Source organism: Nannobrachium achirus, assembly GCF_963921795.1.
Source record: "Nannobrachium achirus genome assembly, chromosome: 8".
NCBI classification, from domain to species: Eukaryota; Metazoa; Chordata; class Actinopteri; order Myctophiformes; family Myctophidae; genus Nannobrachium; species Nannobrachium achirus.
The window spans coordinates 28,388,300-28,405,035 of record NC_137817.1 but is presented as its reverse complement, the minus strand read 5'-3'; the positions used below and the strand labels follow the sequence as shown (position 1 = coordinate 28,405,035).

At 42.0% G+C, this 16,736-nt stretch overlaps 1 protein-coding gene across 2 annotated transcripts in view; it reads left to right on the top strand.

The window, feature by feature from the left end:
- The window catches only part of LOC308289562 (rho guanine nucleotide exchange factor 26-like), a 45,832-nt gene extending 30,127 nt beyond the window's left edge, over positions 1 to 15,705 (top strand). For both annotated transcript variants that reach the window (XM_080731289.1, XM_080731290.1), the window contains exons 13-15: positions 11,379 to 11,449; positions 11,749 to 11,853; positions 13,284 to 15,705. In XM_080731289.1, the coding sequence (XP_080587415.1) occupies positions 11,379 to 11,449; positions 11,749 to 11,853; positions 13,284 to 13,426 (319 nt within the window). In that variant the 3' untranslated portion in view covers positions 13,427 to 15,705. The remainder of the gene's footprint in view (positions 1 to 11,378; positions 11,450 to 11,748; positions 11,854 to 13,283) is intronic.
- Positions 15,706 to 16,736: the final 1,031 nt, after the last annotated feature.

Sequence of the window (16,736 nt, the reverse complement as noted above, 5' to 3'; positions counted from 1 at the left end):
AAATCACTTGACACTAAAATGATAGAAAGAAGTAAATGAACCCTTGTTGTAAAAAAAACAATGTTGTCCTTTAACTAAATGGAGCATAGCAGCGTCCCTCTGGGGCAAACGGCAGTGAGCAGATCTACAAGATCGCTGTGAACTTGTAGATTGTCTATTTTTGGCAAAGGGGTTTGGTGTAGAGGGGAAAAAAGAAGGGAGCCTAGTATACTCCTGGGGGACTCTGTACAATAAAGTATATAGCGTAAGGTGGTTAACTATACAATTATGTGTTCTTTTTTACACAGAGTTAAATGAACACTGATTATTTTACTGTGTATTTGCTGTGGTTCAAGGCGGCTTTGTTATGAAGCGTTTTGACACGCAGAGCCTGTTCCTCCTCATTCCTCTGAGGATGGAGAGAACCTCCCTATGTGTGCTCATTACTAAAGGGCAATGGCTGTCGGCTACGCAGTACAGTAACCCTACCCTCACAGACCACAACAATGTTGAACGTGTCTCAACTTTCTGTCGGTTCTGAAGTCGCCACGAGATCTTAATTATATCTTTTATTATACGTAGCTTAATTATATCCTGTGTATGATGTGGCATCTATCTCTGGGAGGAAGTTTTCTGCAGAAAGAAAGAAAGAAAGAATGAGGGCCGTATATTGATTTGGTAATCGGGGCTTCTAATGTGAGTCAGACAGATTGTTGCAGAGGGGAAAACTGGGGGAAACAAGTGAGGTAATTATGTTATGTGTGACAGAACCCTGACTCATACAGGCTTCCCACTGAGCCACAGATACTGGATGAGGATGTGGGGCGGGGGGTCTCTTTCAAACCGTCCCTACAGTACAAGTGTATTTGTTGTCCTGGAAAGCCCCTTGAGCCCCTTAAAAAGCGTGGGTTTGGGGCCCCTGGCTAAGATTTGACGATGAGTAGTTTCTGTGTGTTTGTGTGTTTAATGGCGCTAAGCATCTCACTGTATTGCTGACTGAATGAGTTGACAAAAGGACTCCCTGGCGACCGTCCATTGTCATATAGCGGTTGCTAGGCATTGTTACAGTGGTCGCCTAGCACCGGGCCATTGTCGAGCGGGCTCGTTCCCACGACTGTCCCCACTTTCTCCCTCCCTCCGCTTCCCCTTTTATCACTGTCCCGTCGTGCCCCATCTTGTCTCCTCTGTTACGCCGTGCTCTGTCTGTGTACGTATTGTCTTCTCAATAGCCGTGGCATAACTTCCCTCCTCCTCCAGCCATTCATTCCCAGATGACTGGTCTAACCTAACATGACAGGTGGAAGTGGCATTACATTATCCAATGTCCACCCCTTTCATCCATCAGCGCTAATGACGCGAACCAGACAGAGAGAGGATGTTTAAAGTAGAGCCATTGCCAGATCCTTGGGTCCGACACTGTTTCCAATTTTGTCCTACAACCCTGATTACCCTGATGCCCTGTACTGTACCATACTTTGTCAAAAAGTGCTAAATCAAATTCGAATCAATTTGAAAAAAGTTGCAGATTCGAGTCTGGCATTTTTTTTAACTGTTTTGCTTATAATAACGAACTCAAAACAGCGATGTCATGTTCAAATCATTCGTATTGTTGGATGGGTACTAAGAGACCAGTCCCAAATATTGCCACGGACGGGAAAAGGAGCGCTGTTGAAAAGACTGTGCAGCATTTGCGGCTCAAACGTGAAATTCCTCACATTCTGACAGGAGGCGGGCCTCCGCTGTTCTTTCGCAGAGCTGAACTTTATTGACTTTGTGGTTTCCCCCGTACAGTATTTATTAGTGGTTGGCTGCCTTCAGCTCGACCCCTGTTGTATTGTACTTGTCTGTACCTACCTCGGGCCGAGGGTCCAGGCTGTATAGGCAGGGCCGTCACAAGGGGTGGAAAAGTAGGACTGAGTTACTAGGGCCCAAGGTGGAGGGGCCTGGAATTATTTTATACTTTAGCTATTGAAAAATAGCTGATATACAAGCTCACAGCACGGCACCGAGAGCCGCGCTGCAAGCTTGTAGATGTGCTATTTTTGAAAAGTCGTGAAAATGTGTGCAAATCTTTGAATAGATGTATTTTTTTAAGTGAACATTTGTAACTCAAATCTTGCTTCTGGGGGGTCCCTGGAACTAAATATTTTGAGATGGGGGGGGGGGGGGGTCCGCTGCCAAATACATATCATTTTGGGGGTCCTTCAATGAAAAGGTTTGAGCACCACTGACACAGAAACATAGGTTTTTCCAAAAATTATCACCATTTTTCAAAAATAAAAGCACAACATAATGCGTAATAATGCGTTCCCAGGTTAAACGCCCCCTCCCCCTATGAAGAACATATCATGGGGGGCCCGCAGTGAATCCTTGTACCCAGGGCCCAGAGTTTGGTGCGACGCCCCTGTGTATAGGCGGCGGCAGGCTGCGTGTTGCTGTCAGGGAAGTTAAACTGCAGCGGACCACTCGTTTGGCATGGACAGCAACAGTGACATAATAAGCCAGACAAACAGACAGCTGGAATGGGACTGGCACAAGGATGCCTCTGTTCTGTGGCCCAGACAGCCTGTTTAACATTGTTTTGTTTTGTTCTTTGGTCTGTCTATGTATCCGGGTTCCTTTCCTGTGGTGTGTGTCCTCTATTTTGGGGTATGTTCATGTGCGTCTGTGTATGTGCGCGCGTGTGTGTGTGTGTGTGTGTGTGTGTGTGTGTGTGTGTGTGTGTGTGTGTGTGTGTGTGTGTGTGTGTGTGTGTGTGTGTGTGTGTGTGTGTGTGTGTGTGTGTGTGTGTGTGTGTGTGTGTGTGTGTGTGTGTGTGTGTGTGTGTGTGTGTGTGTGTGTGTGTGTGTGTGTGTGTGTGTGTGTGTGTGTGTGTGTGAGTGAGTGAGTGAGCGTGAGCAGTGTAACAAAGAGGATAAGTCTTCAAATAACCAAAACAGCAGGACTTAAGAACACACATGGAGGACTAAACAAAGGCCAGTCTGAAGATATTCTAGTTAGTAATGTATTATATGAGGCATTTAAAGGCTAGGTTTAGGGGTTTTGGGTTGGTGTTATGCCTGATTTGTACTTAGTTGTGTGCTGGTGTCGTACACCAGCACACAAGGGGGGGGAGTGGGACTGAGTTACTATGGCCCAAGGTGGAGGGGCCTTAATTATTGTATACTTAAGCTATTGAAAAATAGCAGATATAAAAGCTCACAGCGCGGGTAACCCTAACCCTGCCGCACTGCAAGCTTGTAGATCTGCTATTTTTGAAAAGTCGTGAAAATAATGTGTATTTTTTAAGCAAACATTTGTAACTTCTGGGGGGGGGGGGTCCTTCACATGAAAGGTTTGAGCACCACTGACATAGAAACATAGGTTTTTTGCACAAATGTTCAAGATTTTTCAAAAATAGCAGATCTACAAGCTCGCACGCTGTGAGCTTGTATATCTGCTATTTTTCAATAGTTAATGCACAGAATAGTACATAAAATATGTTCACAGTCTAAACGGGTTAAACCCGCTAAACCTAACCCTAACCTCAGTAAAACTATGCCTAAACCTAACCCTAAAACGAATAACTAAATTCGGACTAATGTCATGAGATGTAGGACTAATGAGATTTCGGACTTATGGGCCGTACCCTGATGGGGTGGGTCAGACGTGGGCAAAAAAAAAAGTATTTATAAAATTGATGTCCTCACAGGTATAGTAATACCAACTAGAAATACTGTTCCTTCGAAACAGTGTGGGCTCGATTCCAACCCAACAAATAGGATACTTTAAGGTACTGTAAGGTACAGTACCTTACAGTATTGTACTGTACCTTACTATACTGTACTGCACCTTACTGTACTGTACTGTACTGTACTGTACTGTACTGTACTGTACTGTACTGTAACTTACTGTACTTTACTGTACTCTACTGTACCTTACTGTACTGTACTCTACTGTACCTTACTGTACTGTACTGTACCTTACTGTACTATACTATACTGTACTCTACTGTACCGTACTGTACCTTACTGTACTGTACTCTACTGTACCTTACTATACTGTACTTTACTGTACTCTACTGTACTTTACTGTACTCCACTGTACCTTACTGTACTTTATTCTACTTTACTGTACTTTATTGTACTTTACTGTACTCTACTGTACCTTACTGTACTGTATTGTACTTTACTGTACCTTACTGTACTGTACTCTACTGTACCTTTCTGTACTGTACCTTTCTGTACCTTACTGTACTTTACTGTACTCTACTGAACCTTACTGTACTTTTACTGTACTCTACTGAACCTTACTGTACTGTACATATTCTATGTGTTCTAGATCTACATTTTTGATTCTGTGTTTGGGAACCAGCAACTGTCAAATGGACTCCAACTGTAGTGGAGTATATTGAGTGCATATACTGTAGGCTAACAATCCCAGATCACATCTGTCCTCCACTATGTCTATAACCAAGGCGTTCTTCTATGTGGCCACTCCAGACTGAGGAGTGGAGCATGGCTTTTATTGTGTTTGTGGATCTGACTTGGAAATGCATTGGTTTTGATATCTCCCTGACAACCAACAACAACCACTAATATGGCTGACTGTCCCTGCGGGCTCTAGGATATATGGCTATGGGATTTACATCCCATCGCCCGGACTTGATTCTTGATCACAGCTGTGTAATCAGTAGAGTGGAGAGGGACATTTATTTATAGTTTTAACTATAACTATAGTTTTATACATCACACAGCTTAGACATTTGGATCAAATCAGAGAGCAGACCTGTGTGAACGCAATGATATAGATAGCATATCTGAAGTGTGAACACTGCAGCCACAGCGCCTTAACATAAACATGGGTCTATTATCCTTCTCTCCACTCATTGGGAATGCATTGGGTGCTTAAAGTTAAACATTTTTATTTTTTTATAATTATTCTACAAAACATTTCAAAACGAAAAATACAAGCACACGTGTCCTCAGTAAGCTGAACACATAAAAATTTGAATGGTGTTGAAAGGTGTATGCGTTTAAGAGATGAAGCGCGCCAAAGTTTTGAGGAGATACACATATAGCTATAAATAACTAGAAATACTGTTCCTTCGAAACAGTGTGGGCTCGATTCCAACCCAACAAATAGGATACTTTAAGGTACTGTAAGGTACAGTACCCTACAGTATTGTACTGTACCTTACTATAACTGTACTGCACCTTACTGTACTGTACTGTACTGTACTGTACTGTACTGTAACTTACTGTACTTTACTGTACTCTACTGTACTTTACCTTACTGTACTTTACTGTACTCTACTGTAACTTACTGTACTTTACTGTACTCTACTGTACCTTACTGTACTGTACTTTACTGTACTCTACTGTACCTTACTGTACTGTACTGTACCTTACTGTACTGTACTTAACTGTACTCTACTGTACCTTACTGTACTATACTGTACTGTACTCTACTATGCCGTACTGTAACTTACTGTACTGTACTCTACTGTACCTTACTATACTGTACTTTACTGTACTCTACTGTACCTTACTGTACTCTACTGTACTTTACTGTACTCTACTGTACCTTACTGTACTGTATTGTACTTTACTGTACTGTACTTTACTGTACACTACTGTATCTTGCTGTACCTTACTGTGCTGTACGTTACTGTACTTTACTGTACTTTACTGTACACTACTGTACTGTACTGTACCTTACAGTACTGTACTTTACTGTACTCTGCTGTACCTTACTGTACTTTACTGTACTCTACTGTAACTTACTGTACCTTACTGTACTGTACTTTACTCTACTCTACTGTACTGTACCTTACTGTACTTTACTGTACTCTACTGTACCTTACTGTACTGTACCTTACTGTACTGTACTTTACTGTACTCTACTGTACCTTACTGTACTATACTGTACTGTACTCTACTGTGCCGTACTGTACCTTACTGTACTGTACTCTACTGTACCTTACTATACTGTACTTTACTGTACTCTACTGTACTGTACTCTACTGTACCTTACTGTACTGTATTGTACTTTACTGTACCTTACTGTACTGTACTCTACTGTACCTTTCTGTACTGTACCTTTCTGTACCTTACTGTACTCTACTGAACCTTACTGTACTTTTACTGTACTCTACTGAACCTTACTGTACTGTACATATTCTATGTGTTCTAGATCTACATTTTTGATTCTGTGTTTGGGAACCAGCAACTGTCAAATGGACTCCAACTGTAGTGGAGTATATTGAGTGCATATACTGTAGGCTAACAATCCCAGATCACATCTGTCCTCCACTATGTCTATAACCAAGGCGTTCTTCTATGTGGCCACTCCAGACTGAGGAGTGGAGCATGGCTTTTATTGTGTTTGTGGATCTGACTTGGAAATGCATTGGTTTTGATATCTCCCTGACAACCAACAACAACCACTAATATGGCTGACTGTCCCTGCGGGCTCTAGGATATATGGCTATGGGATTTACATCCCATCGCCCGGACTTGATTCTTGATCACAGCTGTGTAATCAGTAGAGTGGAGAGGGACATTTATTTATAGTTTTAACTATAACTATAGTTTTATACATCACACAGCTTAGACATTTGGATCAAATCAGAGAGCAGACCTGTGTGAACGCAATGATATAGATAGCATATCTGAAGTGTGAACACTGCAGCCACAGCGCCTTAACATAAACATGGGTCTATTATCCTTCTCTCCACTCACTAAACCCATTGGAAATGCATTGGGTGCTTAAAGTTAAACATTTTTATTTTTTTATATTTATACTACAAAACATTTCAAAACCAAAAGTACAAGCACACGTGTCCTCAGTAAGCTGAACACATAAAAATTTGAATGGTGTTGAAAGGTGTAAGCGTTTAAGAGATGAAGCGCGCCAAAGTTTTGAGGATACTGACTAGTATAGTATAGAAATAAATAAATAATGAAGATAACATACGTGTGCTCGCCTTCCAGGCGAGCCCACAATGAAGATAACATACGTGTGCTCGCCTTCCAGGCGAGCCCACAACTAAGCTGTGTGTGTTTCTTCCTGCTGACCCTGTTGTTGTTGACCTGGGACAGTCCACAGTGCTCTTATTAGGAGAACAGTGCAGCCACACAAGTCTGCTTCAAAACAACTGTGGTGGGTCGGAGAGATACACTGCAGCCCTGCTTACATAACAGCCAAGTTCTCCTCCTCCTCCTCAGCTGGACACACACACACTCAGGGACGTGCTGGGCCTCTGATTCAGCCCGGGAAAAAAGAGTTGGAGATGCCCTCATTGTGCGCTATAGAGAGAGAGATCTCTCTCTATAGCGCTGCTGCTACTCAAAGATTTGTGACAAAGTGACAAGCCAGTGGGCCAATTACATGAGTTATATTTCATCGTTGTCGGGTGGAAACCTTGTATGTCCAAAACCGTTTGTTTTGTATTTATCATTTTAAAAATGATTTAAACTATAGTGAAAACAGCCGATCTACAAGCACACAACGCCTCGCACCGCGAGGCGTTGTGTGCTTGTAGATCTGCTGTTTTCACTACTTTTGTGCAACGGCCTGGCCTTGTATGATGAAGCAGGGCTTTGCTTTGCGAAAAAGTTAACAAATTTGAAACTTGGAGATACGAGGTTTCTGCCCGATTTTTTTTTCCTAATGGCCGGCCTGGACCGGCCGGGAATGAACCAGCCGTTCGGGAGTTGTCCCGCTTTTCCCAATGGCCAGCACGTCCCTGCACACACTGTTGTGGCATTTCATTCAGCTTTATCACAAACAAAAGTAGACTATGTCTGCTTTTCATTTGTGATAAAGGAGAAACGGTCTGGAAATCACTCCCTCTTTCGACCTGCCTTGAGAAATGAGTTGCCATTAAACCAAAACCTGCACACTACTCTTGGCTACATAGTGAAATCCTCATTGTTCATTTATCAATTTGTAACTCTAGAGAGAGAGAGAGTGTTACAAATGTAGCCAGATGGACTGCGGATTTTACTGTGTAGTCACTATGGTCTGTGCATGTAAAGCCAGAGTGGAGTGTTTTCGTCTCTCATAGTGGGAATTGTGCTGCAGTGGTGGTTAAGTGTGTAAAAGGAAGGAAGGAGGAACGTGGTTGAGAGTAAACAAACAAGACAGGGGGAACAGGGGAGCTATGGAGGGGAGGGGAGGAACTGATGAAAAACATCAGTCTGTTAGTGATTTGGAGTTGGCAGTGGAGGGAGAGACCGAAAGACAATGTCATCACCCTCTCTATGGCTGTGTGTATAAAGAGCCTCATATTGCAGCCTGGCCTCCCCTCTCACATGCTCTCAGAGGTGAAATAGGAACCTTTTGAGAATGGAGCTTGAATAGAATTATGATGCATGGACGTCTTGTGTTCAGAGGGATGAATGGGCAGAAAGAGGAGGCTCTCCATACCTGAATAGCCAGGTCCTGTACAGGCACATATCCATCTGTGGGAGAGGAAGACAGACACCTGTTTGCGCTTATACACTGCTCATATACACTCTACACTATACTATACCAGCCATACGTGCGCGCGTGCACACACACATATCATCATTCACGCATACCCAGCTTGAGGGTTTTTACCTGAACTCACTTGGTTGGTATGTGTCTCCCATTCCTCACATAACCATTAGTCCCCCCACGCACACGTGTGTGCGTGTGTGTGTGTGTGTGTGTGTGTGTCCATGCTGAATGCATGCACACAATGTACTGTATGTGTTTGCATGTGTGTCTGGCTGTCAAGGACATCTGCAAACTGCTGCCTTTCCCACGTTTAAGCAGTTTCGATGAAAAGCAGTGTTCGCCTGTAGTCATAGAGAGGAAATGCGCCATTCAATACTTGAACACATACTGTAAGCAAACTCGTACTCTTCACAATGAATCCATGCATGTTTGTAGAAATAATGATCTGAAATGGCTGGGGAATCACTTCACAGCAATACTCATAATAGGTGACCTTTGCACAGGAGGAAAGGCTGTAAAACCTAAATGATTGCTCAGCTCCACGAGAGGTCATAGTCTTATTTTGTGACAATTCACTGTGGCCTCTATATCAAGTGTGTGTGATACCGATACTCAAAGTTTTATTACTATGCTGTCCAAATAATGATATTGTAAAGTTCAGGTGTATAATGGTGCTGAGAGTTACAGTTGCCTGGTGTCCTAGACTGGCCGCTAACTACCACACAATAACTTGGCCAACACTGGGTACCAATATAGATACAGTATATCTCTGCTGTCGGGCTGAAACCTCCTAACTCCAAAATGTTCATTTTCAGTTAAATGAGCTGAAGTGGAGTTAGGAGGTTTTGACCGAAGGGCTTTTTACTACTTTTCATTGGTTCAATATTATTTTAACCAACACACAAACGTAAAGGGTGTTCAATAGCACATATTTATGAAAAAAAGAGAGGGCCAATCGGGTGGAGTGAGCTGGTTTGGCAGAAAGTGTGGAGTTCGGAGGTTTTGTCCCAAGCACTTTTTACTACTTTCCATTGGGTTCAATATTTTTTAACCAACACTCAGATGTAATTCAATAGCCCTGATTTATGCCAAAAAATCAAAAACCTCAAATATTGAGGTTTTGGCCAGACAGTGACGAATATAGACAGACATGCACAGTGCTCACATCATAGTACTATACCATAGACTGGGATTTAAGTACTCTGAAAATGGGTACCGATGGTCACACAAGCTGATCGATGCAACACAGTGTCAGCTGTGTGACATACATTTATAAATATTTTCCCATACACTGACTGTATACTTCTTTTTACCCCCTTTTTCTCTCTCTTCTGCATTGTTCTGTCTAAAATGTATATCTCCTCTTCCCTCAGTCAGATCAGTGGACTAGGTGAAAATGAAAGGTAGAGTTACCTGGAATCTGACCTGTGTGTCTCCACCCCATTCTCTCTCTCTCACACAGAGAGAGAGCAAAAGCACAAGCAGCTCTGTCCCTTGTGAGAGTTGGCCTTTGTTCCTGTTTCTGTTCTCCGATTCAAAACACACCTCTGTTCTTTGGTTTACTGTGGACAGACAGGAGGGACGCGAGGCCAGGCCTCAATCCACCCGTGCAGGGGTGTCACACCAAATTCTGGGCCCTGGGTACAAAGATTCACTGTGGGCCCCCCCATGAATGTTCTTCATGGGGGGGGGGGGGGGGGGGGGGGGGGGGTTTAACCCATTTAGACCGGGAACGCATTATTTTGTGCTTTAACTATTGAAAAATAGCAGACCTACAAGCTCACAGCGCGGCACCGAGTGCCGCGCTGCGAGCTTGTAGATCTGCTATTTTTGAAAAATCTTGGAAATTTGTCTTTGAATATTTTTGACCCGATTCTATTGTGTTTTCTAAACCCTTCTAAGGTTTAAAAAAAAAAACTATGTTTCTATGTCAGTGGTGCTCAAACGTTTTCATGTGAAGGACCCCCAAAATGATATGTATTTGGCCACGGACCCCTATCTCAAAATATTTAGTTCCAGGGACCCCCCAGAAGCAAAGTTTGAGTTACAAATGTTCGCTTAAAAAATACATATATTCAAAGATTTGCACACATTTTCACGACTTCGCAGCGCGGCTTTCGGTCGTGAAAAAAATAATTAAGGCCCCTCCACCTTGGGCCCTAGTAACTCAGTCCCACTTTTCCCCCCCTTGTGTCGCCCCTGGTGGACAGCCTCAATCCACCTGTGCTCAGTACACAGTTTCACTGTGCTTGTGTTCCTGTGTGCCCTGGTGGAAAGTAACCTAAGTACATTTACTCAAGTGCTGTGCTTTACCTTTACTTGAGTTTTTCCCACTTTCCAGTACTTTTACTTCTACTCCACTACATCTCAGAGGCAAATATTTTACTCCACTGCAATTATTTGAAAACTGCAGTTACAAGTTACTTTGTAGATGTATTTATTTGACAAAACATACATTAAACAGTTGATACTTAGTTAGGCGATTCAAATCTAACCCGTTTTCGAGTCATTTTACTTTGGGTACTGTAAGTATACTTATACCTTGTGGTATTACTGCTTTTATTTAAGAAGAAAATCTGAATACTTCTTCCACCACTGCATGGGTGTGTGTGAGCCAGGGTGAGTTTTTACTTGTGACGTAGGTCTTGTTGCCAGACTGCTCTTCTTCAGTTCTGAATGGCCTTTGTGTTTGCGCATGTTCACACAGAACAGTCGTGACTGGGCATTTGTAATGCTGCTAAAACAAAGTCAACAGAATTAAAGACAGGGGAGGGGAAAGACAGGCGAATAAATTAAGAATGTTTAATGAGGACACTTGGTGGGAGAGATGTCACTTTAGGTCAATAAAGCCTCTCTGCATCTGTTCGTCATACTGTAACGGTTCCAGTACTTCAAAAGGTGTAACCAAGTGTGTTCAATATCTGTGTGTGCAGGAATGAGCGTGCTCGATGGATCAGCGCCCTGGGTCAAAGCAACAACGACAAGAAGAACCAGGACAGAACTAGTGAGAGCTCGCGCACACACACACACACACACACACACACACACACACACACACACACACACACACACACACACACACACACACACACACACACACACACACACACACACACACACACACACACCTCACAAATCATTCTAACTTTCAGTAATTGTAGCCTACAGCACCACCGTGTGGTGGCTTACCCAAAGTGCCCTTGATCTATCTATTTTGAATAACAAAATGTAATAAGGTTTACATTTCATCCAAATAAGCTCTGTGTGTCTCTTTCAAAGTGATGTCCTTCTTGTGTGTCTTAGATGCCATGCAGGTGGAGGTGACCAGGACGTACACAGCCAAGCAGCCTGATGAGTTGTCCCTACAGGTGGCAGACGTGGTTCTGGTGTCAGAGACAGTAGAGGATGGTATGCTCGCTGTCAACAAAACTTTGCCTTGTTCATCCACATTCTTTGTTCCCATTCTTGAACGCCACTCACCCCTTTCAAAAACATCTCTCTCTCTCTCTGTCTGTTTAAGACTTACTGTATAATGCGCTGTTTTCCAAACTTTTGAACTCAATGGACTTTTGGGGTTACAGAAAAGGTTGCAGAAACGTCCACTGAACTCAATGGACTTTTGGGATTACAGAAAAGTTAAATGAAAACGGGTTTACTTTAGGTGACATAAATGTTTACGTAAATAGGTTAAATGAAAACGGGTTTAGTTTAGGTGACATAAAAGTTTCCTGAACACTTTAGGACTAGTCTGGTTGCCTATAGAAACCACTATGATTATCATAATTTTATTGCAAAACACACTTATTATTCTGTGATAAGACATAAGACACCCACAGCAGTCACAGATCTCCTTCAACTTCCACCATTATAATGGTGGCTGCTTCACGGGTAACTTTATGGGTAAAAACAACATTCCCCAACGTAATATATGGCCGTTAGTTCCAAATGACTTATATCTCAGTTTTGTTTTGTTTTTGTTTTTCTAATGATGCCTTAAAAAAAGTGTTCCCTTAATTTTATACTAGTGGCTTACTCAGTTACAAAAACATCAGTTTTTCAGTTACATTTCAAATGTCACTATGCCAAAACCTTTCGAAAACGAAATAAAAACTAAGCTGTGATGACTAAAACAAAAAATACTGATAATTTCAACAACAAATAAAGACGTTGTTAGGGAGGGACTAGTGGAGAAGAGATCCAGAAGAACTAAAAGACAAGTCATTTTATGCTTGGTTGTGCAGGTGTCACTCTCCAAAAATAGAAATATTGTAGAACACAGCGTGACACGTGAACTTGTAGATCTGCTATTATTTTCATTTTTGTCGACTAAATAAACTGTAGATTTAGTTGACTAAAATCGTATGGTATTTAGTCAACTAAAACCAGACTAAAACTAAAACATTTCAGATGACTAAAATATGACTAAAACTAAATTGAATGTTATTCAAAAGACTACACTGACAACACTGGTGCACTGCACACACACACACACACACACACACACACACACACACACACACACACACACACACACACACACACACACACACACACACACACACACACACACACCACACACACACAGAGACAGACATACTCTCTGAAGCCAAAGGTCACAGTATCGGTATGTGTCCATGCCAACTGTCTTTCATGTTGAAAGGGTAATGGGAGAATAGACGGCATAAATGATCAAAAAAGACATAAATCATCTATTGCTCCGGGGAGCTAAAACAGACACACACACACACACACACACACACACACACACACACACACACACACACACACACACACACAGCTCTTTTCACTGTTTTAATAAGAGCTCTCCTCTCTCTCAGGCTGGTACGAGGGTGAGAGACTACGCGACGGGGAGAGAGGATGGTTCCTGTCGGAATGTGCCCAGCCAATCACGTGCCAGGCCACCATCCAGCGCAACATGCAGAGGATGGACCGACTCCAGGGTGTAGAGACCAACGTGTGATCCCAACAAAGTTGTCTTAAATCATTCACCAGCGGACTTTATCTTAAATCATACAGCAGTGGACTTTCTCTTGAACCACACAAGCCAATAAGAGCTCTCTCAGTTGGTGACTTCTACAGTAGCTCTGCCCGTATGACCCACGTTCAAGCTTTAAAAAACGGATCGAATGAGCTTGTCATCATTTATTAGTGCCAGTGACCTGCTGTCTGTGTTGACTAGCACCTACCTTGTCGCTATAGCACGCTGAAACCATCACTGATGACCATTTGGGCAGTAAGAGTTTATAGTACTGTCTGTTTGCTTTCCACATGGCAGTCATCCGTTGCCGTCCATCAGTTGTGAATTCAAGCAAAAAGCTGTGTTGAGCAGAAGAATGGATGGACCTGCTTTTTTTAATGGTCAGTCTGCTATACCCAGGTTGGATTCAATGTTCCGCCATCTGTGACTTCATGTGAAAAAGCTGTGTTCATAAGAACAATGGATGGACCAGCTGCTTTTAATGGTCAGTCTTCTATATCCAGAAGGGATTCATATCATTCACACTTCGGGAAGTTTCTGGAAACGTCTGCTGCCAAAAAAGTCTGCTTGGAGTGACATGTCACGCTTCTCAGAGCTGTTCAAGTTGGAGGGGGTGTGCAAATGTAGTACTACTGTACAGTGCCACTGTGCACAGTACACTCCTTAGTGCTAATGTATCCTTCTGGACCATTTCTTACGCTCAGAGTTAAATGAACACTGAGGATTTGACTGTTTAGGAGGTGGAAGGGTATAAAGAGACTGTTTCCCACCAGCCTCCTACTCATAAGCTCATAAGCACTCATAAGGACTTTTAAGGCTCATAAGGACTCTTAAGGCTCATACAGACTCACAGAGGCCATGTGTGTCAGATATCGTTGCTGTCGGGCAGAAACCTCTCAATGTTTTAACTTTTTTTTTGTAAATTAATGCCCTACTTGATCATTCTAATCTACAGGGTCACACAAAAGAAGCAGATCTACAAGCTAGAAACGCATTTTGAGCTTGTCGATCTGCTACTTTTGCTATATTTTAATTTGAAAAGTAACAGTTTTGGACATATGAGGTTTCCACGTGATAGACAAAATATGACTTATGTGAGGTTATGAATATGTTAATTCATGATATAGTGAAGAGAGGCCAATAACATGAAATGGGTTGTTTTTATATGAACATATCGGCTAATGAAGATTATATATATAAAAAAAAAGAATAAACACCCCCACATATAATGTATAAAAGCATGCATGACTTTATGTATGTATATGACATTGTTAAACAACTGAATGTAGTTTATGTTGAATTGGAAATGAAATGAATCTCTTAAACTTTCTCAGAAGCCCAAAGCACTTTGTGTAAATAGAAGAGGACCATTAATTATATCTCATTAGAAATGACCTTGATCTGAGCAATGTCAGATTGTCTATATTGTTTATATAAAATGTCCATCTGTGGTGTTGGCTGAAAGAGAATCTATTGTGTATTTTTCTATTAAGGTTAATATCATGTATCAAATGTTGCATTTGTCTTGTCAACCCCTCTTATAAGTGACTATGATAGCCTGGCATTACAGTATGGCTTGAGGGTACACCTTTGCCAGATGTACAGTATATACAGTATACCCCTTAGAATCTGAACCTGCAGTGTCACACCGTGTGTGTGTGTGTGTGTGTGTGTGTGTGTGTGTGTGTGTGTGTGTGTGTGTGTGTGTGTGTGTGTGTGTGTGTGTGTGTGTGTGTGTGTGTGTGTGTGTGTGTGTGTGTGTGTGTGTGTGTGTGTGTGTGTGTGTGTGTGTGTGTGTGTGTGTGTGTGTGTGTGTGTGCGCGCGAGCGAGAGAAAGAAGAGCAGCTTTTCCCAGCTGTGGCTTAACATGTTTGTCAGCGTACATCATATTTTAAGTGTGCTGTTGTCCAGCTAAATGAAATGAATGGCCTGGTCAGAATATGGTGATAACACCATCCATCAAACACACTGTGCTGGCCCTGCTCAGATGCAGAGCTAGATGTTATGTACAGTAGACAACATCCCGCCCCATAAGAACAGCTGGCAGTACCAGTCCAACATTTGCATTTACACTCAGGGAAAATATGTGATTCCACTCACTCAGTTTGCTGTTGTAAATCACGACGTGTACAGTACCAAGCCTAACAAAACAACAAAAAACATGTACGTTATGATGATGCCAGAAACCTGTGAGAATATCTACTCAACTTTGTTCATATCTGCAATTTTACCTTTCGTTAATAAAAGCGTAGCCACGTGAAGCCCTGTTTTATACTTAATCGCTCAAAACTAGTGTTTTACAAGCATTTCTCAATTATTCTGGTGTCCATTGTTTAGTTACATTTAAAAGGGATGAAATGAGACAATAAACGTGGGATACAAGTTCTGGTAAGTACCATAGTAAGCACCATAGAAGACGGAGGCTCCAATACCATGATTCTGACATACTGTCATGAAATGAAACTGATCATATTTACCACAATACTGACATAACCTTGAGGGTAAACGGTCCATTTCCTTCATTAACATACACTCTTATGCTCAGAACGATTTAAGAATCCCCCTAAGTCATGGTTGTGAATTAAAATCAAAACGGGTACATTTCCCATTTAATCTCAACTGAGGAGCTCCAGATGCTATTTCTTAATGAGATTGTATGAGGTTTTGTTTTGGGGGTTCTATGCTTTGAATAAACATGATGCTTTTAGGAAAAGGTTGAATAAACCTGATGCATTTTTCATAAAATATAATCACACACACACACACACACACACACACACACACACACACTGAAGGACATTTCCATTGTAGATGAGGCGGCATCTGCTTCAAAAGTTAATGGAGGCACTGTACTCATTCTCAGTAGGAGGCCATTCCACCAACTAAACCAAGCTCTGTGGACCATCCTTACAAACCTGTTGCCCGCTCACAGTGGTGATAAGTACATTTACTCAAGTACTGTACTTGAGTAAAATGTTGAGATATTCTAGTGGCGAAATAATAACTCCTGGGATTTCAGATTAGAGGTATTCTTTACTTTAGAGCACTCACAGCGCACTTTAATTCTACCTATACTACCTGTAGTTTGATGATGGATTACTTTGCAATGTTCTTTGTAAGGATATGCATGAGTAATTACTCAAAATGTATTTGAAAATGCACTGGGCACCCAAAGTCAGGGCTGCCAACATTGGACTGTCAGAATACAGAAGATTAGAATTTTAACTTTACTAACTGACGGTTAAGATAAAAGGACATATTTTTAAAGTCTTGTAATGATGGTGTGGTGATC